The sequence below is a fragment of the Drosophila busckii genome, chromosome 3L (assembly GCF_011750605.1).
Source record: "Drosophila busckii strain San Diego stock center, stock number 13000-0081.31 chromosome 3L, ASM1175060v1, whole genome shotgun sequence".
In the NCBI taxonomy this organism is placed as follows: Eukaryota; Metazoa; Arthropoda; class Insecta; order Diptera; family Drosophilidae; genus Drosophila; species Drosophila busckii.
In genome coordinates, this window is record NC_046606.1 from 14,538,855 (window position 1) to 14,560,182 (window position 21,328).

At 43.7% G+C, this 21,328-nt stretch overlaps 8 protein-coding genes across 9 annotated transcripts; 5 read left to right on the forward strand and 3 right to left on the reverse strand.

The window, feature by feature from the left end:
* The first annotated feature begins 5 nt into the window (after positions 1-5).
* On the forward strand, positions 6-2,303 carry LOC108599486 (BTB/POZ domain-containing protein 10). Its single transcript, XM_017986332.2, has 5 exons — positions 6-80; positions 441-1,183; positions 1,313-1,510; positions 1,571-1,888; positions 1,948-2,303. Exons 2-5 carry the CDS (start codon positions 547-549, stop codon positions 2,148-2,150), a joined length of 1,356 nt encoding a protein of 451 aa, XP_017841821.1. The 5' UTR covers positions 6-80; positions 441-546; the 3' UTR covers positions 2,151-2,303.
* On the reverse strand, positions 2,287-6,185 carry LOC108599484 (glycerol kinase). Its single transcript, XM_017986330.2, has 3 exons — positions 5,624-6,185; positions 2,636-3,766; positions 2,287-2,576 (listed from the first exon to the last, which is right to left on the reverse strand). Exons 1-3 carry the CDS (start codon positions 5,876-5,878, stop codon positions 2,361-2,363), a joined length of 1,602 nt encoding a protein of 533 aa, XP_017841819.2. The 5' UTR covers positions 5,879-6,185; the 3' UTR covers positions 2,287-2,360.
* LOC108599485 (nitrilase and fragile histidine triad fusion protein NitFhit) lies at positions 3,950-5,628 on the forward strand. The gene has a single exon (XM_017986331.2). The coding sequence runs from the start codon at positions 4,130-4,132 to the stop codon at positions 5,561-5,563; it is 1,434 nt and encodes a 477-aa protein (XP_017841820.2). The 5' UTR covers positions 3,950-4,129; the 3' UTR covers positions 5,564-5,628.
* Positions 6,186-6,219: 34 nt separating the features above from the next.
* LOC108599487 (uncharacterized protein C3orf38 homolog) lies at positions 6,220-7,467 on the forward strand. The gene is made up of 3 exons (XM_017986334.2): positions 6,220-6,450; positions 6,508-6,657; positions 6,723-7,467. The coding sequence occupies exons 2-3, from the start codon at positions 6,531-6,533 to the stop codon at positions 7,451-7,453; spliced, it is 858 nt and encodes a 285-aa protein (XP_017841823.1). The 5' UTR covers positions 6,220-6,450; positions 6,508-6,530; the 3' UTR covers positions 7,454-7,467.
* Positions 7,468-8,387: 920 nt separating this feature from the next.
* LOC108599481 (serine/threonine-protein kinase PRP4 homolog) lies at positions 8,388-12,164 on the reverse strand. The gene is given in 9 exon segments (XM_017986324.2): positions 8,388-8,948; positions 9,009-9,545; positions 9,613-9,721; positions 9,784-10,016; positions 10,099-10,374; positions 10,432-11,481; positions 11,484-11,505; positions 11,575-11,958; positions 12,046-12,164. Coding segments are annotated over 9 exon segments (2,835 nt in total). The 5' UTR covers positions 12,066-12,164; the 3' UTR covers positions 8,388-8,744.
* Positions 12,165-12,507: 343 nt separating this feature from the next.
* On the forward strand, positions 12,508-14,558 carry LOC108599482 (2',5'-phosphodiesterase 12). The gene has a single exon (XM_017986329.2). The coding sequence runs from the start codon at positions 12,630-12,632 to the stop codon at positions 14,487-14,489; it is 1,860 nt and encodes a 619-aa protein (XP_017841818.1). The 5' UTR covers positions 12,508-12,629; the 3' UTR covers positions 14,490-14,558.
* LOC108599488 (THO complex protein 7) lies at positions 14,493-15,636 on the reverse strand. Its single transcript, XM_017986335.2, has 3 exons — positions 15,489-15,636; positions 15,311-15,434; positions 14,493-15,254 (listed from the first exon to the last, which is right to left on the reverse strand). Exons 1-3 carry the CDS (start codon positions 15,496-15,498, stop codon positions 14,561-14,563), a joined length of 828 nt encoding a protein of 275 aa, XP_017841824.2. The 5' UTR covers positions 15,499-15,636; the 3' UTR covers positions 14,493-14,560.
* Positions 15,637-16,193: 557 nt separating this feature from the next.
* Positions 16,194-21,026, forward strand: LOC108598476. Of its 2 annotated transcripts, none has more exons than XM_017985125.2 (3): positions 16,194-16,800; positions 18,176-18,538; positions 18,598-21,026. In XM_017985125.2, the coding sequence occupies exons 1-3, from the start codon at positions 16,558-16,560 to the stop codon at positions 20,509-20,511; spliced, it is 2,520 nt and encodes an 839-aa protein (XP_017840614.2). In that variant the 5' UTR covers positions 16,194-16,557; the 3' UTR covers positions 20,512-21,026. The 2 variants fall into 2 exon arrangements, with proteins under 2 accessions (XP_017840614.2, XP_017840613.2); XM_017985124.2 differs by lacking the exon at positions 16,194-16,800 and adding an exon at positions 17,705-18,115.
* The last annotated feature ends 302 nt before the right edge of the window (positions 21,027-21,328 follow it).

Sequence of the window (21,328 nt, forward strand, 5' to 3'; positions counted from 1 at the left end):
TTTTGTTTCAAATTTTTTAAATACTTTTGTTCATGACAGAAAAATCAGGAAAAATAATGTCATACATTTTCAGTAAATGGGTGAGTGTCTCAAATTTGTAGTTTCTAAACACAAAATGTTAGCCAGTTGGCTACAGTGGCGGTTAGTATAATTGTTCATCTGGTCACACTAATTGTTGTTGAAGGGGCAGAAAGGTTGTAGCGAAGCAGCAAAACAAAAAATTTCGCACAAATTTTCGCATTTCATAGTTATGTGAGTAAAGCAAAACCTAGGCAAGCGTTAGCAAATAGTTATTGCGACGTGCAGATTAAACAACAGATAAGGCGACAACGCTACGTACGATTGGCGTCACTGAACCCCTACGCCCCAAACAACCAAATGCAGTTCTTTGTCTGTGTCTGTTACTAGAATAATCTGATTCGGTTTTTTTTTTAATAAAGTCATTTGTCAATTTGGTGAAAACGAAAGACTTTACTGGCCACCACTAACATTGGTGGATAACTTTTCGAGTTCTTTGAACGTGTGCAAGTCGCTAAACACCGAAAAATGTCAACAACTCCAAATTCCAATAGTAGTGGTAGCAACAACAACAACACCAGTAGCAATATTAATACGGGCAACAAACCACAGAAGCAACAACAGCAAAGTCAGGACACTTACAGCGACAGCAGCAGCATTGAGGAGAACCTTGAGGCTGCGGAGGAGCGTAGACGACGCATATTAAAAAATCGCAGCCGGAGTAGCACGTATATGCAAAGGCAGCAACAACAGCACAATAGCATGAGTGTTGCCAGTGGAGCCGTCTCCAAAATCGACAAATCCATGATGCCCTCCACAAGTAGTGGAGCGGCAGCTGCAGTTTCTGCAGTGCGTCCACCCGACCGTATTTCCATGCTGGTCGATGGCGTCCGGTTCACCGTGGAGCAGACTCTCCTTACAGCACATCCCAACACAATGCTGGGCACTATGTTTGGCACTGGTTTTCAGTTTGTCCATCCAAACGAGCGTGGCGAGTACGAGGTTGCCGATGGTATCTCGCACTTGGTGTTCCGCTCTATACTTGAGTACTACAAAAGTGGTGTAATACGCTGCCCGCCCACTGTTTCCGTGCCGGAACTAAAAGAGGCCTGCGACTATCTGCTCATACCCTTCGATGCGACAACTGTACGCTGCCAGAATCTAAGTGAGTATAGTTATAGCTTTTGCAAGCGGTCGCGTCTCTTAGTTTTGTGCCGTCTGCTTTGCTTTCGTCCATATCTTTTTCTTTTATTCTTCACGCTGACCCACGCATCTGATTCGAATTTTCTACCAGGAGGCCTGCTCCATGAGCTGAGCAATGAGGGTGCGCGCCAGCAGTTTGAGGTCTTTCTAGAGGACCTCATACTACCGTTGATGGTGGCATCTGCCCAGCGTGGCGACCGCGAATGCCATGTTGTGGTGCTGCTCGATGACGACATGGTAGACTGGGATGAAGAGTTCCCGCCACAAATGGGGGAGGAGTACTGCCAGAGTAAATATAGTTGTTAATATATTTAATGCTGGTTCAGATCTAAAAGTCTTTGTTTTATAGCTGTACACAGCACTGCCATGCATCGTTTCTTTAAGTACATTGAGAACCGGGATGTGGCCAAGCAGGTAATGAAGGATCGTGGCTTGAAGAAAATACGCTGCGGTATTGAGGGCTATCCGACGCACAAGGAGAAGATACGCAGACGTCCTGGCGGTCGTGCTGAGGTTATCTATAGCTATGTGCAGCGACCATTTATACACATGTCGTGGGAAAAGGAGGAGGCCAAGAGTCGTCATGTTGATTTTCAGTGTGTCAAATCCAAGTCAGTTACAAATCTCGCAGAGGCGAATGCCGATCCGCCCTTGGAATTGGATGCCAGTGCGTAAACTACAGTCTTTTTATTTCTATAATTTTATTAAATGCTGTTGCTTTTACAGGTGGTAACCCCATACCGCCCCCAGTTGTGGCTGTGGTCAATGCACATGCAAACGATGTGGATGCCGGCTTTGTGGGCGTGCCTGTGGGTGCTGTGGCTGCCGTTGTAGCTGTGGATGAAGCAGCCGGCGGTGTTGTTATGCTCAACGAACTGGAACAAGCAGGCGCTGCAGCGGGCGCGGGCACCATTGATGAACATGTGTAGGGTTTCTAAACACATATAAGTAATACTCCATAGGAGCTACAGCATACACTGCCAGGTTAGCAGCACGCACATGTGAAGTAACGCTTTCTATGTTTTTTTCAACCAACAATTTTGTATATGCAAATTCCAATTAAACTTGGTAATCGAAAAGAAAAACAATATTTATGCAATAAAAAATATACAATGTCATGTTTAATAATGTTCTAAGGCTTAAGCACCATCAAAGGATTCACGCTCGCCTTGCGCCAGCGTGGATGTCTCCCAGTTAAGCGAACGCTCAATGGCCATTTTCCACTTTTGGTAGCGCAAATTACGCTCCGTGGCTGCAATCTTTGGCTTTATGGGCTCGCGGGCATCCGACTTGGAAAGCGGACCCTCCATATTATAATTTGCAGTGACGGTCTTGTAGGCAGCCATAGCAGCACCCTGTATATATGTGTATACAATGAAATTCCAATATAATTTAGTAATACTTGTATACTTACCAAAGCTGTAGTCTCAGCAATCTTGGCGCGCAGCACCTGTATGCCCACTAGGTCGGACTGCAGTTGCAGGAACAGATTATTGACAGTCATGCCACCATCGACCATTAGCTTAGCCAACGGTATTTTGCAGTCCTTGTGCATGGAATCTAGTATATCTCGCACCTGGAAGCAAACTGCCTCCAAGGTTGCACGTACAATATGTTCACTGGTTGTCTCCTCGCTCAAACCGCAAATAACGCCGCGAGCATCCTGATTCCAGTACGGAGCATACAGTCCATTGAAAGCTGGGACGAAGTAAACATCCAGCGAGCTGTCCACCATATTAGCCATGGTCTCAATCTGTCCTGTGTTTTGTATAATGCCCATATTGTCGCGCAGCCAGTTGAAGGCGGCACCAGCTATGGAAACACTGCCTTCTAGCGCATAATAGGGCGTTGCTTTTCGTCCCAGCTGATAGCCTACGGTTGTCAGCAGTCCATGCTGCGAATGCACAATAGATGGACCCGTGTTGTACAGCAAAAAGCAGCCCGTGCCATAGGTAGCCTTGGCTTGTCCCTTGGCCAAGCATTGTTGACCCACCAGCGCCGCCTGCTGATCTCCCAAATCCGCCGTTATGTCAACGCCCTTGAGCACACCCTGCGCTATGGTGCCAAAGTGCTCGGCACTGGAGCAAATCTCCGGCAATATGCTGTTGGGCAGGCCGAAGAACTTTAACAAATTGGCATCCCATTGTAACGTCTCAATGTTCATCAGCATAGTGCGTGATGCATTCGTGACATCCGTCTTATGCACACCGCCATCTTTGCCACCAGTTAGATTGTACATCAGCCAAGTGTCAATGGTGCCGAACATAGCATTTCCAGCATCCATTGCTTTTTTCACCGTTGCTACATTGTCGCGCAGCCAGCGCAACTTGACGCCGGAAAAGTACGGGGAAAGCGGTAATCCGCACAGCGGTCGCAGGTAGTTGATATTACGCGCATTATTTGGTATGGTTTCTAGCAGATCTTCGACAGTGCTAGTTGTGCGATTGTCCAGCCATATAATCGCATTTGCTAAGGCCTCGCCCGTGTGTCGATCCCACACAATGGTTGACTCACGCTGATTGGTTATACCAATGGCAACAATGTCCTGCAATAAAAAGAATTACTTCAATTAAAATTGAATTGGGCAACTTTCATTTAATATTTAATCATTAATAGTGATGTCTTAGCCCAACTTCTGTAACAAACCACTTCTAATTGGTCATTTTATATTAGCTGTAGTATCGTTTTAAATATTGCGCTCCTAAGCAAACTCTTCTTCTTTGTTGCAGTGGTATTTTTCAATTTAGAAATTGTGGTCACTCTGTCAGCCTTTTGCAAAGTAGTAAACAATCAAGAACAGTGATAACAGGCGCTGCAAGTGGAGGGAGAGAGTTTGGGAGAGTGAGAGCTAAAACAAGCGACGTAACAAGCTCGCAATTTTAACTGCCTATTACACCTGCTAATTTCAATGTCAATCACAATCAAAATTCTCAGTCGCACTGTCAGCAGTCTCCTCTCCAACAACACAAAGCAACAACTGCGTCAAATGGCAAGTTCAATATGCAATGAAGAGGCAAACAAAGCCGCAATAGTCGCCGTTGGGCAAATCTGTGCAACCAGCGACAAAGCGAACAATTTACGACAGGTGGAGGAGTTGGTGGGCCAGGCCAAGGCGCAGCAAGCTAAACTGTTGTTCCTGCCCGAGTGCTGTGATTTTGTGGGTGAAAATCGCGCACAGACTTTAGAGCTAGCCGAGCCGCTAAATGGCGAACTAATGCGCAAATACCGGGAACTGGCTAAGACTCAAAAGATATGGCTATCGCTAGGCGGTATTCATGAACTCAAGACAAGCGCTGAAGGCGAAACCGGCAAGATCTACAATGCTCATGTGCTGCTCAATGATCAAGGCGAAGTCGCAGGCATTTATCGCAAGCTGCATCTGTTTGATGCCACGACCAAGGAGATACGACTGCGGGAATCTGATACGGTGGCGCCCGGCGAGCGTCTGGAGCGTCCTGTAGACACCCCTATTGGTCAAGTAGGTCTGCAAATCTGCTATGATCTGCGCTTTGCTGAGCCGGCGCTGCTGCTGCGCAAAATGGGCGCCCAACTGTTGACCTATCCGGCTGCCTTCACCTTCGCCACTGGAAAGGCACACTGGGAGATTCTGTTGCGTGCACGCGCTATTGAAACCCAATGCTTTGTAGTGGCCGCCGCACAGCAGGGCTGGCATAATAAGAAGCGCCAGAGCTGGGGTCATGGCATGATCATCAGTCCTTGGGGCAAAGTTCTAGCCGATTGTGGCGGTGAACAAAAGTTGGGCATAGCCGTAGCTAAATTGGACTTAAGCGAGCTTGAGCGTATCTATCAGAGCATGCCCTGCTTTGAGCATCGACGCAACGATATATACAGTCTTACAGGTTACAATCTGAACTGCAGCACTACTGATGCTGGCCAGGACCGTGCTTTCGCCGACAACATAGTAGACAAGCGTTCCATATTTTATGAATCCGAGCATTGCTATGCCTTCACTAATCTGCGTTGCGTAGTCAAAGGGCATGTACTCGTCTCCACCAAGCGCGTAGTGCCGCGTCTTAATGGACTCTCCTGCGCCGAGCTTACAGATCTGTTCGCTACTGTTTGCCTGGTACAGCGCATGCTGGAGAGCTACTACGGAACCACCTCGGCGACTGTCACTGTGCAGGATGGCACACAAGCAGGTCAAACTGTTCCCCATGTGCACTTCCATGTAATGCCACGACGTGTGGGCGATTTTGCGCACAATGATCAGATCTATGTGAAGATGGATGAGTGCGCCGAGACAACGCCACCACGCACTTTGGAGGACCGCATCGATGAGGCTCAACAATATCGTAAATATCTGCAGTGCCAAGCCAGCTAATATTTATATATCCTCACTAAAACTATTATGTATCTGTTTTTATCAATAAACTCTGCTCACCTCCACTTTGCCCCCCAATGCTCGCAAGCTTTTGGCAGGCACCCTCAATGCACTTCGTTTACAGTGTTGGTTTATCACCACTGGATCCTGCTCACACCAGCCTTCCTTGACAAATATAGAGGGCACTTCAATTTGATGATAGCAGACAATGTCATCAGTACCAGCGCGAAAGATCATAAAACGCGCAGAAGTTGTGCCCTCGTCAATCGCGCCAACAAATGGCCCGCAAAGCTTGCTTTCCATGGCGTTATCCATTTCCTGTTATTTCAAAGAAGTTACGTTTGCACTACCACTTGACTATTTTAGAACTGAAATTCCTGCACGACTTCCAACGACATAGAAATAAATGTATTGATTGCGATAAGAGATAAGGTCCAGCCCCTCTATTAGAAAGCTTTTTTCCGTGTACTCTGTCCCCAGAGCTTGTACGCGTAAACATTTGTTACGAATTTTCATGTAAAGAGGGGAACGCAATAAACATCAAAATGATTCATGTTAAGTACGGTCACACTGCAAAACCCAGCTGGCACGGGAAAAAAATGCTCATCATGCTGGTATCATCCACATTAATAAGCAGTGCGGCTGCTATTGGTGCAAGTAAGAGGTCCGATGTTTTCGCCTGTTAACAGCGATTGTCCGTCTGTTAAAGTCAAAAAACAAAAATTATGTTGTTTAGGTTTTAGTCAAAAACTCCTTGTATATAGCCGGCTTTCGTTTAAAATTGGATGGGTTTCTCACCTTAGTCAAAAAAACGCATTAACAAATAGTTAACACGACATCAAATTATTGTATTGTATTAATACAGAACCGACTTTGAGCGTGAAATGGTAAGAATTTGTGCAAAAAGAAAAACTGTTGATATGGCTAATTTCATAAATTTTAAGCGACGCCGTTTCCGAAAAGTGCGATGAACATATCAGAGCAACATAGTCTGGGATTACGAGATCTCCTGCTAAGCGAACAAAACACACCCGTACTATTGCAACTGGCAAAAAGCGTAACAAAAAATGTTTGCAGCACTGACAAGCCAGAGGGTAAGTACATTTTTCTCTAAAAATAAGGCTTATAACAATATTTGCCATTTATGTATAATTTCCAGAAGCGCTAGAGTACCTGACAGCCCAAACTGATGACATACATAAGCTTTTACACAAACGTCACATAACAAAAGAAATACTCTTTAAATATTTGCACAGTCGCGTGCCGGGCACCCTTACTGATTTTACAAAGACGGATTTGGTCTTTAGAGTAATTAAGTACTGGGATCAACGGTTTAAGACCGGACACGGCATCACAACTTTAACTACAGCACCTGCTGCAGCTGACAATGACCAACAGTTTCCCATACACATTATCGCGCGAAAATTTGGAGAATGGTTCTTTGACAAATATAATGGAAATAAATTGAGCTTGATAGACTTATGGACTGATGCTACCCTTAACATGCAAGTTATAGCAGATGATGGTACTAATGAAACAGAATGTGAAAGTGCAGAGGAAGTCATTTCCTCGCTGGTTGGTATCAAGCGACTTTTCGGATTTCATTTCAATCCAAACTTGTTGCATTCTGGTGTTCAGGGTAGAATGGATGCCTATGGTCAGGTCATTGTGCTCTGCTGTGGCACACTGCACTCGGCTGATACAAGTGTGGGTGTGTTTGAATGCGCCTTCGGTCTGCTACGTGATCCGCATCAGGATAACAACTGGAAGCCAAAGAAGTTTAAGTGGTTGCTTCGCAGTAGCCTATGTCCGATTACACATACGCTTGAAGCAAGTGAAACATTGAGCTCGGCCTTGGCATTGCCAGTTCCCAACGATTCATTGGACTAGCAATAAGTTGAATTCATCTTTTAAATTTATATTTATTTATATAGAATATTTTAGTCAAAGGGAATTTCCATTTCCAGTGGCTCTAACTTTAGATTAATTTATAGCCTGTTTAAATTGACTGCTATTAATATATTTATAATATACATTGAATATGCACATGTTTATAGTCAGTTGAAACTTTTTGAAGACTAATACTCGTTTTAAATAAAATCTTGTATATAAACAATGGAAAGTTTATTAATTGACATAAGTTTGGTATTTTCGATTCACAGAAACTTAAAACCTTTAGTTTGGTAAAATATCAATCCAATTGGAGCTTCTAATACAATTTAAACAGGCCATAAATCAAAAATCGGAGCCAATTTCGTACTTTACCTGATAAATCCAACTTTTCAAGACGCATTTGCGTTCCTGATAATCTGTGGAAAAGAAATGAACAAAAAAAAAGGTTGTTGCTCAGTAAAACTCATAATATTGATTTGTGGTACAACTTACGCCCAATGTGGAATTTGGTCAGTTTCTAGACGCCCTGTTTCCACAAGGCTGTAACGCCAAGTAGCTGTAAGTTCAGAGAAAACAATAGCATTAAATATTGCCCATGTTTGTGTAAAAATAAAAGTAGGGAAAATTGAATTGAGGAAACTGGCGTCCAATTGCTATAGAGCGCCAATATCCGATTGTAAAATAATCATTGGGTAAATTTTTAACTGCTTTATGCCCAAAAATAAATTATTACCAAGTTGTGCTGGTCACAATCGCCTCGCTGGCGTTACATATGTAGGTACATAAATGTTCCTTAAGATCACATTGATCAGCAAGATCCACTGAAATGGTATTAATTATTAATAATAATATCTAAGAGCAGCAGAAGTTTATATATTGTTTTAGTAGTTGTTTTTATATTGTGGATGTGTGTAAGTGTAAGTGTGTTCCTGTTTTGTGTATGTGTGTATGTACATGCAAAATAAATACGAATATACTTATTCACGCACACACACATATGTATAACAAACTTATTGACATTGCGAAATTGTAAGCAAATATTTAATTAATCGTTTCACAAAACTCGCGTAAAATACAACATAACCACTGAGCTTAGATAAAATGCCTTACATAATTATATTGTTTATATAAACGTGGATGTTTCGGTGTATGTCGTGTGTTTGTTTGGAAGTGCTCATGTTGAGATTGATAACGAAAACTGGTAACTAACGTTGCAAATATTTGCATTTTCAAATTGGCTTATTGGCTAAGACATGTTGAATTACATTTATTCCATTTACGGATTCATCTACATTTTCTCCTGAATAAACGGATGCATCAGCGATTGATTAAGCGATATACGCTTGACTGGATCCAGTGCAAACATGTTCTCCAGCAGATCCTTAAGTTGGGTGACCTTGCGCAGCTGATCATCAGGCAAATTTTGATCAGCTATGAGCTCTTGATGTAAGTTTCTTGATGCTTTCACAACAGGCATAACTACAACTTTTTCCTAATTAAATACAAAAAAAAATTTTCAAAAATTGTCAGTGTAAATGAGAGCTAAACTTACCCGCTCTGTTATCTTGTCAATTTCATGATAGAGAAAATTGCAGCTCTGATCAAAATGCTGCTCTCTAAATTGACCCTTACGCACAATACGATTTGGTATCTTGCCTTTGACATCCATAAAATACTTAAGCATCTGATTGTTACTTTTGCCAGCAAACAATATTTTTCCAGTGTACAATTCGTAGATGGTGCAACCTGCAGACCAAGTATCAATGCCATAGTCATAGGGTATACCCAAAATTATTTCAGGTGAACGATAGAAACGTGACACCAAGTACGGCGTTATATCATTATCACTTATAGCTGAAGCGGAGCCAAAATCGCAAAGCTTGAGTATCAGATTGTTCTCGTTCACCAAAATATTATCCGGTTTGATGTCTGCATGCAGTATGCCTGTCTTTTTGAGCAATTTAAGCGCTAAGAATAACTGTTGCGTATAGCTGCGCACAGCCTTGATGTGCAATCCAACATTTTTACCATACTTCTTAAGCACTTCTCGCAGATTCATAGCCAGCGGCTCAAATACCATGCACAAATGCTAAAGTAAATTATATTCAAATTAAAATAATAGGTAAAACTGCAGCATAAACATGTAATCAACGTACTTGCTTGTGGAAAAAGTGTCGATATAAACGCAGGCAATGAAAACGATCATCTGGATCCGCATCATTTAGCTTTTTCAGTATCTCCAGTTCGCGTAGACCAGTCTTATGCCTGTAATATTTAATTCAATTGCATTATTATTAGTTTTTTAGTACATTAACAAGAATACTTACATGATCTCATTGTTGCGTATAATCTTTATGGCAACATTGGCAGCTCCACGTGCCTGGTCACGTCCACGCACCACATTACTGAACACACCCTGACCGGTGTAGCCACTTACCAGATAACGATTATCAAGTACTTCGCCAATGCGCACGCGATAATAACCCTCAGCATCGTCCCAGTTATCGGTTAGCGCAGGATTCTCATTTTGATGCTTGTTCTGCACTATCGTATTGGGAGACTGCAAATGTATAGAAATATAATTGTTAGTTATGCTCTTAATGCATTTTAAACATGTCGAAATTTACAAGCCTACGACTCACATCAAAGTTTGAATCGACATCCTGATCGGCAAACATATCCCACTCGTTGCGTTTCTCCTTGACTGTGGTCACTTTATTTTCTGTAAGTTCTATCTTATGATTATCATGGTCGTTGTCTTTTTCTTCGGACTTTTCTGTTAAAGGCGATGGTGAGGGCGTCCGCTGACCGCGTTCTTGTCTTGCCGAAGCAGGCGATGAGCTGCGCGATTCATAGGAATTCGATATACGTGGCGACAAGCTGTTTGTATGCGAGTGTTGCTCAGTTGTACCCAGTTTCTGTAAAAAAATTTTATAAGATTAGATGAGTTTTAAGTATTTCATGTAGGTAATTACCTTTAGTAGCTCCTCACGCTTCTTACGACGCAATTCTATAATGCGCTCTTCATCATCTTCATCCTCATTTATGTCTATGTCTAGGCTTACTTCCTCATCACTGCTCTCTTTGTCATGCATCTTTTGGCCTTCGCTCAGAGAACCTTTATAGCGATCGCGATCTGCCCCACTTACACCATTTCCACCGTTACGAGCTGTGCGCCCAGAGCGATCTCGATCCATTTGGCGTTCGCGCTCGCGCCGCCTGTCAGATTCAAACTTACTGCGACTATGCGATCGTGGGCGATTCCAGCGATCTCGTTCACGCTCTCGCTCTCGTGGTCGACCGCCACGGTCCGATGGTGGTTGACTATCCCGCTCCGGACGGCGTTCACGATCACGGCTATGATCGCGTCGCTCCCGCTGCTTATCTCTGTTGATCTCTTGGCGCAAATCCTCCATGTTTCTGTTGTACTCTTGATGGTGTCTTCGCTGATCACCACGGCTTCGCTGCTGCTCTACGCGACGACGGGGTGTGCGACTTCTCTGATCTTGTTCATTGCGTGCTGGCGCCCGATCACGAGAGCGACGCTCACGCATTTCTCGCTGCTGTTTTCGGGTGTCCGCTTTTGTTGCCTCCTCACGTGTGCGACTTCGGTGCAGAGCTGGTATTGGGGGCGATTCATGGCGTCGTCGCTTCTCCGGCATGGGTGAGGGTGTACGCTGACCACCGCTAGAATCATCCAATAATATAACATCGGATTCGTTTGAGTTATTGATGCTAATTTTTTTATTATTAACATGTTTACTAGTTGCAGATGCCAGTGGCGCTGCAGACAGCGATTTCGGCCTGCCATGGATCGCCTCAGAAGCTGACAACTTGGGCTGCTGCAAGCGCTGCTGTTGTTGTTCGCTGCTGTTCTCCCGCGTGCGCTTAGCCAGCACTGAATTGGAGCGGCTCTCATCACCCTCAGTGTCGGACATGTAGGCGCCAAGGCGCGCCTGCAGCAGTGCCTTCTGTTTCATCAGCTCCTCCAAATTCAGCTCATCCTCGAGCATTGGTTGCAATAACCCGGACTAGCCACATCGATGGGGCTGCGCATAGTCATAAAACATAAAATAATAATAAATTATTTTTATAAAATCAACATAACATATACTCACACTTCACTTTCGCTCCCAGAGCTGGCCACCTCAAGCACAGGTATGACCTTGTTCTGTATTGTTTTGGTTATTTCTTGCACTAGACTACAAGGATCTGTTTGTACATTTGACACTCTGCCGTTTGCGACCATAATGCTACTGCGCTCACGACTGGCCATTTGCATAATCTCTGTGAACTTGCTGCTGAGACCAGAGCTGCGTCGCTGTTTTTCGGATGCATTGGAGGATTCACTATGGCGATGGCGCTTCTTCGATTTCTTGTGCTTCTTATGCACTTTATCACTTTTGCTGGATGATGACCTTTTGTGTTTCTTATGCTTTTTGGGCTTTTTAAGTTTGGCACGACGCTCCTCTGTCTCACTGTTGTCGCTGGAGTCGTAACTGCTGAGACACCCAACAAAAATATCATATACACACACAATCACATAACCTCACAAAGCTTTTCCTGTCGAAAAAAATGTTTTAACATACCTCTTGTCGTCACTTGTCATTGTTGTACTGTAAAGCAGCCAGTGCCAAATGCGTGTAAAGTTCCGTTTTATTTAAATTAAATGCACTTTCTAATTAGTCTTTGGTGTAACAATTATACGTTTATTTGCGCCGTTATACGTTTGTTAGCGATTCGTAACCAGCGATAAGTTCTTCATCGATATATTCGGTATATACTATAATCATCAGTGATGTCAGAATATAATGGAGTAAATAGGCTATATCAATGAAAAACAATTGCTATAAAAAGCCGAAAAATTACAATATTTTAACTAAAGCCTCTAGTTTTTTAAAACCAATTCAAATATAATACATAATTTAGCTCTCATTATATGGGTAAAATATTTCCGCAATCCAAGATTCAATAAGATTAGCTATAAAATTCTTAATATGGCAACACTGACTATCATTAAATGGGTCAACAGCTGTTTTATTTGGCTCCAGTTCATATAATTTGTAAAGGTTATACAATTTATAAAATCCCAGCATTAAGATATTTAATAATACCGTGATTTTTTTCAAATGGAAAGCATGTGGATGTAGTTGCAGTAGAATTAGCATCGGCGATGCTTCATAGATTTGCCAAACAACTTTGCATGCCACGTTTCTTCCCAGCCATAAACCGGCAAACTTTTATTTCCACCTACCCTGTCAACGCTCAAGCACACCGCAACACCTACAACATGGACAAAGTGTATTTTCGCAATGCCGAAAATACAAATGAATTGCATATTACATTTCATTACACCAACAAGGAACTGAGAGTGGATCGAGATTTCAACTTCTGCCGACGCTTGGATGAGAACGTTGATGAGGCCATCAGTCGCATACGTAGCAATGTTGAAAAGGAGTTTAATAAGCGCAACAAAAAGAAGAAAAATAAACAATGCTCTGAATCTCCAACAGCTGTTGTTGAAATACCCACTGAAATTATAGTGGAATTGCAACGAAATGACTCAGCGGATCGAATTACAGACATCACCTTTGGCGAATTGCTGGTGAACAAAGCACAGGGACTAAAGCTGCAAGTAATTGATAAAACATTTGAAATTGTGCTCAATCAGCCCTGGATAGCTGCACTACAACTTCCCAATTCAATGATGGCAGGCTATTTGGTTTATCCGTTTAAGCTCGATCTGCTGTTTGCATCGCGTGAGCATTGCCGGGGTGAGTGGTATAGAGCTGTGATGCCACCAGGAGGTGTTTTTAATGAGAGAACCATTTGGGAAGCATGCGGAGAGGGCTTAATTTATCAGGTGCAACCGTCAGATATAGACCATCATCTAAAGCTGGTGGTGACGCCAAGGAATGAGCACGGCGAGTCAGGTCCAACAGCTGAGTATATCAGTAAAAAAGCGGTGCAGGCTGGTCCAGGTCAATGTCCATTTGAACTTCGCCACGCATTTACAAGTGCGCCGCTTAGCGACCCTAATGCAATACGTGTTGTGAGCTATAATCTCTTAGCTGATTATTATGCAGATGGAGAATATGCGCGTAAAACGCTGTTTCCATATTGTGCGTCTCATGCCATGGATATTGACTATCGCAAGCAGCTTTTTATCAAGGAACTGTTAGGCTATAATGCGGACCTGTTATGCCTGCAAGAGGTGGATGTTAAGATATTCGACTATGATCTAAGTCCAGTGCTGGAGCAGTTGCCGCACCACTTCCGTGGCATTATGACACCTAAGGGCTCTTGTGCCGAGGGTCTGGCGCTGTTCTATCGCGCTTCACGATTTGAATTGTTGAATAATTTCGATTTACATCTGGGTGACAATATAAGCAGTCTGCCCATATTTGCGTCTCTCTGGAACAAGATCAAACACAATGAGCAATTGGCCAAGCGCATATGTGAACGCTCTACTACGCTACAGCTGAGTTTGCTTAAGCTAACGAACTCTGAACGCTATGTACTTGTGGCCAACACGCATTTGTATTTCCATCCTGATGCTGATCACATCAGATTGCTGCAGATTGGCTTCTCACTAATTTTTGTGGAGCACATCTACAAGCAGGCAATCAAGGAGCATAATATTGAGAACCCTCACAACATTGGACTGTTGTTTTGTGGAGATTTCAACAGTGTGCCCGAATGTGGCATTTATAAGCTGATGACGGAGCAACTGGTAGACAGCAGTTTCATCGATTGGAGCAGTAATGTGGAGGAAGCAGTGAAGAATGTGGACCTAACGCAGCCATTCAATATGACTTCAGCTTGTGGAACGCCAGAGTTTACAAATTATACAACATTATTTGCCGCTTGCCTGGATTATATATTCTATCAAAATGATTGCTTCGAGGTCGTGCAGTCTGTACCGCTGCCTACAACCGAGCAACTGCGTGCCCACGAGGCTATACCATCCATAGTCTGTCCTTCGGATCACGTAGCCTTAGTGGCTGATCTAGCATTTAAAAACATTAGATAATAATTTTGTTATAGTGAACTTGTATATGCATAGCATTTTTTTTATTAATACATATTTTGTACATTGGATCTCTAACTTGCGACTGTGACGTCATCATGGTCGTCTTTTTCAATGCTCAACTCCAGCACAGTATCTTCGTCTACAGACATGGCATTAAGTTCCTTGGGGCTTTCCGTTGAGGTGGAGTTTTCGTTTATCTTGCCGCGAATACTTTCAAATTTGGTGGGGCTGCTGTTGTTAAGCTCATCGTCCTCCTCATCACTAACTTCCATAATGCCATTATTATCATTTAAATCTTGCTCAGATGCAACATCGCTGCAACTTGATGCAGACGATGAGCCACAACTGTTTTCTTCTTCCAGCTGTTGCTCCAATTCATGTATTGTATACATCAGCAAAGTAAAATCATTGCGACGCTTATTAAATTTGTGCTCCATCTTCAGTTTCTTCTGTGACAACTTGTCGATTGTCTTTTTGATGACTTCTATCTGCTTTTCGGTGGTCTTGCGATCCGGCTGTTTCTCAATGAGCGAGGCAAGGTTGTCATACTCCATTTTGTTTTTACGTATCTCCTTGGCTGTGATCAGTTCCTTTTTGCTGGCTTCGATTTCCTCCTTGGCTATTTCAATGCTTTCCTTATGTTTCTCTGCCAGCTTACTGTAGTTTCCATTCTCCTCCTGAATCATTTTAAGCGTCTGAACGTTTTTCAACGCCGCAAATTGGCACTGCGAAAACTGTACCATCAGACGATCGTACATTATTTGACTAAAATGCGTGATTAATAATTTATTGAAAATAAACATCATTGAACATTTACTTACTTATTTTCTGGAGTGTCGTTCTTGGAATTAGCCCACTTCAGAAATTGCTTCAGCAGCACGTTCAACCTGCGATCCTCGCCAGTACCATCGCCATCAATAAGAAGTCGTTGCTTTATGATTTCCTCTATAAAAGAACATGCGGTAAAGAAATTTCAGCACCTTAAATTAACTAACTCACCGTCATTCATGATTTTCAGCGGTTTTCTTAACAATAAACAATCAAAACAAGCAGCCGGCGTAGATTTTTATGGCAACACTCGTATATTGCTCATATGGCAACACTTTTTGACAGTCACGTGTGGACGTGTTATTTCTGAACGTTGTGTCTTACAAGTTTGTGGACGATAGTTTTTCGATAGTATGACTTTTTTACTTCTTTCAGTTTGGCGCACAAATTATGATTTAAATCTTAAATCAACATTACCAACTGCTATTTCACATTAGAAAATCCTAATTTCACTCACTCCACTGAGTTTGTTAGGACATGTGACACTACACACACTATACACACATATGAATTCGTTACAGTGTGTGTGTCACACTTACCTCAATTCAATTCGAGTACATTGTTTTTAACGTTAAGCCATGCATATGTCTATTTCATGAAAACTGAACTGCAGAAATGGCCTTAGGATTATATTACTTTAACTACTCAATGCTATTTGTGAAATTTAAGAATTTTTCTCAGTGTGCTATTGAAAAGAGTGGCAGCCCTGCGCATGCGCTTTCAAAATTGAGCGCGTATTTTTCTACGGCTTTCTACATGCAACGGCAACATGTGCCATAAATAAGTATTAACGGCAGCGTTAAAATTCTAGTTGCATGTTCTCCTGCTACCTCTGCCGACTCGGACTTGGCCAACGTTCAGTGTGATACCAAACTCCAACGGAAGCAGAGCAAACGAAGCGGAAACACACACGACGGCCGAGCTAGCAGCAAAATGGAAAACTTTTTCATCAACAAATAATACCCGCAATTTTGTCAAAGTTATGAATAGCAATGACTAATTTTAATTGCAGCTCGGACTGAGCTACGAGCGTGCTTGACCAGTCATAGGAAAACAAAAAGTTAAACAACACATTGGTGAATTATACAATTTTGTCGGTATCTGTCGCGTTCGGTCGTTTGTTATCACAGCGCATAACGCACAAAGGTGCGTTGCCAAAAGATTTTCAGCTACAGAAGAAAATTTAAACGGCTTTTATTTGGACTCTGTCGACATGTATGCGTGAAGAAATCAATAGACGATGGCCCGGCCAATGAGTACAAGCTGCCAGAGCATTGCAACGGCTGCAAGCAGTGCCGCCACAACAGCTGCTGCCGTATCAATCTCGGCCTCCAATGCCACATCCGTGGGATCGCTGATTGCCGCAGCTTGCATGCAGCAGCCACCAGCGTCACTTTATGTCAATGGGACTGGCAGTCTAGGCCGCCTCAAGTTTCACCACAAGAGTCTCGATGCCAGTGATGAGGAGCTCGAGTATGCGCAGGTATGTGGTTGGCACTTTAATTGAATTGTGAATGTATGAGCGCAATTACTTATAACCCACACCCACAATGCCCAAACTACTGCTTGGAAGCTTATTGAGTCATAATGTGATGTCCTGCTGTGTGGGCTCAATTGATATTGTCTTGCGGCGTATGTTGGCTCTGATGGTGGTGGGTGACCAGACATCGTCGCCGTCGTCGTCGTCTCTGCACTCTCTTGCTCTCCCGCTCTGTCTCACTAACACTCGCTCTCTACTTGTGCTTTATGCTGGTGGTGGTGGCTTTCATGCTTGTTTTTTGTGTGCTGTGTTGTGGTGTGGTGTGGTGTGGGTGGAAGCCGCCTCAGCTGTTTAACCTTTGTCCAGCTTGATTTTGTTACACAAAATTTACGCTTCGCCAGGCATATGACCAGCCGTCAAGCATTAAAGCCATGCCGCTCCGCGCCGCGCCTCGCCGATCAACTGTAAATAATTCAATGGCCCGGAAGTCGCGGCGCAGAGCCCAAACCTATTACTACCCCTAGACTAAGCAAAGCAATTCATTAAATTATGCTATTGATATGGCTGATAAATGAGTCAGAAACTACGAGCATTATGAGCTGCTTTAAGATAAATCTAAAATTATTTTAAAAGTAAATTTGTATGCCAGTTCTAGATTTACTTAAAGGTTTCTCTTCTGATTTATTTAACATTGCTAAAATACAAAACCACTTAAATTTTCTTTTAAATACATTTTTATATATTTTGTGAAACCTTTTTAATTTAAATTCGTTTAGTAAGCTGAAACACTTTGTCACTCTTCAATAATTTTCCTTTTCACTAAGATTTTAAATAATTTCCTAACCCTTATTTAATTTGGTATGCATTACATTGTTGCTATAAATTCTTGTGTTATTTATAAAACCTTTCATTGAAGCTTACCCCCAACAACAGTAGCCCCAGTCCTTTTATTACGCTCAATAAATGTGCCGGCGCTCCTCCATTGCCTTGCCCGCTGTCATTTAATGTAAGGTTAATGAAAGGACCAACGCTTGTCTATGAGGCTGTAATTTATTTTTGTATGTTTGTTTGTCTTTGTGTTAGTGCTTGCTTCCTATTGCTGCTGTGCCTGTTCCGCCGCCCATCAGGTATTTTTCCAGTGTTTCTAGTGAAAGTGTTGGGGGTGCTGTTGTGGCCTCATCGCGTATTCATGAAAATGCTTTTCAATATAACTTGGCTAGTAGCAGTTGGCAAACATCATTTTAATGTGGCAGCCCAGAGCCTGGGGGCAGCCGCTGTGCCATATTTGCGGCTTGGGAATAGACATACAACTATAACTGTAAATAGCCGCAGGTGTAAACTACTTTTCAACATTTTGCGCTTACTTTTGCTTCTGTAGCTTTCACAGTCGACGCACATATTGGGGCGCTATAAGTCGGAGCGCTTGTTGGCCTCCAAGCCGGACGAGGATCGCCGACGTCGTACCATTATAGTGGAGAAGAAGCATGATTCCTATGGATTTACGCTGCAGAGCTATGGCATACACTACAAGCGCGATGAGGAGCTGGAAATGATTACGTACGTGGACTATGTGGAGTACGGCGGTCCAGCATATCGATCAGGCATGCGTGAGGGCGACGTCATACTCTCCATCAACGGGCATGATCTGGAAAAGGCTGATCACAAGACAATAGTGGACTTCATCAAGCAATGCGACATGCGCATGCGTATGGTGGTGCTCTTCGAAGATTGTGTGCGCAAGGTGAGATTGACTTGACTTAACGCCTGAACTCTTCTTTTACTCATGCACTCTTTTTATAGGTCGATCTGCATATGCGCTATATACAGCTGCAAAGCCTGCTCCAGCAAAAGATGAACGAGCTGGAGCGCGTGCATCTGCGCGAGCGGGAGCTGCTGGAGGGAAAGTGGAAAACACACAGCTTGCCGGCGCGCAAGAAGGCCAATGCCAATGCCTCGCCCAGCGATGGCGAAGGCGCCTCGCCCACTGAAGCAGCAGCATTGGAGGCGAGCTTCTATCGTCCTGCTTTGTCCACAGAGGATGTGGGGCAACTGGTGACACGTCCGCAGGCGGTCATCATACCGCCGCCAGCGCAGTTTATGCTCACCTACCACTATCTGGATCCCACTTATCGCTATGTGCTGCGTCCCACCCACGCCAGCTCCGAGGAGTTTATCGATGCCAGCAACAATGAGCAGCCGAGCTCACAGCGCTATATTCTGCAGCGCACTGAGTCAGGGGACACGTCCACGACAACGCCAAACACACAGCAATATCACAGCACTAGCGCTGGAGCTGGAGTGGCCAAGGGGAAGCCACCAGCGCCACCGCCGCGCAGCTGTGAGAAACATAAGCCGCCCGCCAAGCCGCCCAAGCTGGAGAAGAGCAAATCGCATTGCCATGCTGGTCACTCCTGCAACCCCTGCTTGGGTCATTTTCGCTGGAAGTCTGCGGAAAAGTCCAACAACAATGCCGACAATGTGAGTCTAGATGCCTATGATCTCGCCAGTCCCTGTTGCGCCACGCAGTGCGTGCCCACGCGTCGTCGTCATCGTCAGCACAAGGAGCATACGCACAAGCACAAGCATCGTGATCGCGAACGCTCGGAGACGAAGGATAAACATGCAACTGCCACTAGAGCCAAATCACAGACTCATGCCTCGCCTGCTGGCAATTGTAAGCTCGAGGCGCAGGCGCAGTCGCAGTCGCAAGCGCAGCAGCCACATCTGCACCACCATCACCATCATCATCATCGACACAACCATGAACACACTCCGACGACTCATGCACATCACTATCATCAACAACAGCAACAACAACAACAACAGCAGCAGCAACAGCAACAGACGCCGCCAAGTCAATCGCAGCGTTCGCGTTACTTTGATCTGGCCTCGGGACTGGCGAGCCACTGCAGTCTGCACTCTTGCACCTCCAGCGAGTTTGCGCCTGCCGACTCTGCCAGCTACACCACCTCCATTAGCACGGACACGCTCTTTTGGGATCCCAAGAGCGACACAACGCAGGCTCAGGCTTCCAGGCAGCACTCGACCAAGTCGCGACAGTCGTACGAGCAGCAGCAGCAACCGCAATTGCCGCCACAGCCACAGCCACATCCCCATGTGCATGCGCATCACCATCATCTGCAGCGTTATCATGTCACCGCCACGCAAGTGCAGCCTTCCCAGATCTATCCCAACACCATGGCCTATGTGCAAAAGCCGAAATCTTGGGACAATCTGGCTACCAAGGGCTTGGTGGGTCCCAGCTTTGGCTATGGCTATTTGGATACAGTGGCGGTGAAGCCACCAGTCAAGATGCAGATTGCACAGCAGCGTCATTCCATGCCACGACGCAATCCCTATGGACGCTACTCCACCTATGGCGATGTGGAGAACTATGCCCCGCCGCCCACAGAGTTTGTGGGTGAGTTAACCACTACGACAACCACCACCATAACAGCCAAATCCACGGAGCAGGTGCTGGCCACATGCGATTGCCTAACCCCGCAGCAGCAACAGGCACTAAAGGCGGCCCAATATCAGCTCAGCCAAAGCCAAAAGCTAACGCATCAGAACTCCTGTCAAATGGGCTACTACTCGCATCTGCCCAGACCCACCACAGATGTGGGCACCTCTACTATACAACAACAGCAACAGCAGGCGCAGCCAAATGGCGGCTGCGATGGCGCTGTGATCTCGGAGGCCACACGCTTGTAGACAGACTCAGCCAATTTTCCCTAGAATACTGTTACAAATGCTCAATTTTAAACATATTTACATATCTAAAATTGGCAAACGTGTACCAAGTAACTTGGACTCCAGATAAAGTAGCGAGGGAAATCGAAAGCAGCAAGCAAGCCAAATTTTTAAATTAAATAACTAAACGCTTGGCAGAGCAGTTAAGTGAAATTTACACCAAAATTGATGATCGAATTATATGATATACTATATGTATGTAGTTGTTTCTAATATTTTGGATTTATTTAAAGACTGAAAGCTACGCGTATATTCCAAAGTAGAGTTACAAGAGCTGGCCTATATACCATAGCTAGTTACATATTTAGAAAACGAAAATAATGCATATGATGGTACTTGGTATGTAGCTATTGTTTTTACCAATATATATACACATTATATATGTCAAATATTTAGTAGCATACTTATTTGTTATAAGTACTAGTCTGTGTATACTAATATCGAACAATGGTAATTTATATACATTGTGATAATGGCAGGCACCAAAAAAAAAATTATAATAATAATTATATCGAGCAGACAACAATTTTAGTGGCAATTTTTTAAGCAAAATTCTAAGAAAATGGCTTTTATAACTATAAATATACTTTATTAATAAATGCAAATTGTAAATGTTATTGTACTTGATGATACATATGATTGCAATAAACTTCACACTGTGTTCATGTAGAGAAAACAAAAAGCGACTTTTTAAATTCTCGCGCTCACTTGGGCACAGCTGTTTGGCAAAAGCCAAAAACCAACCCTTGCTGGTGAGCTGTCAAATTGTTGTGCGCCC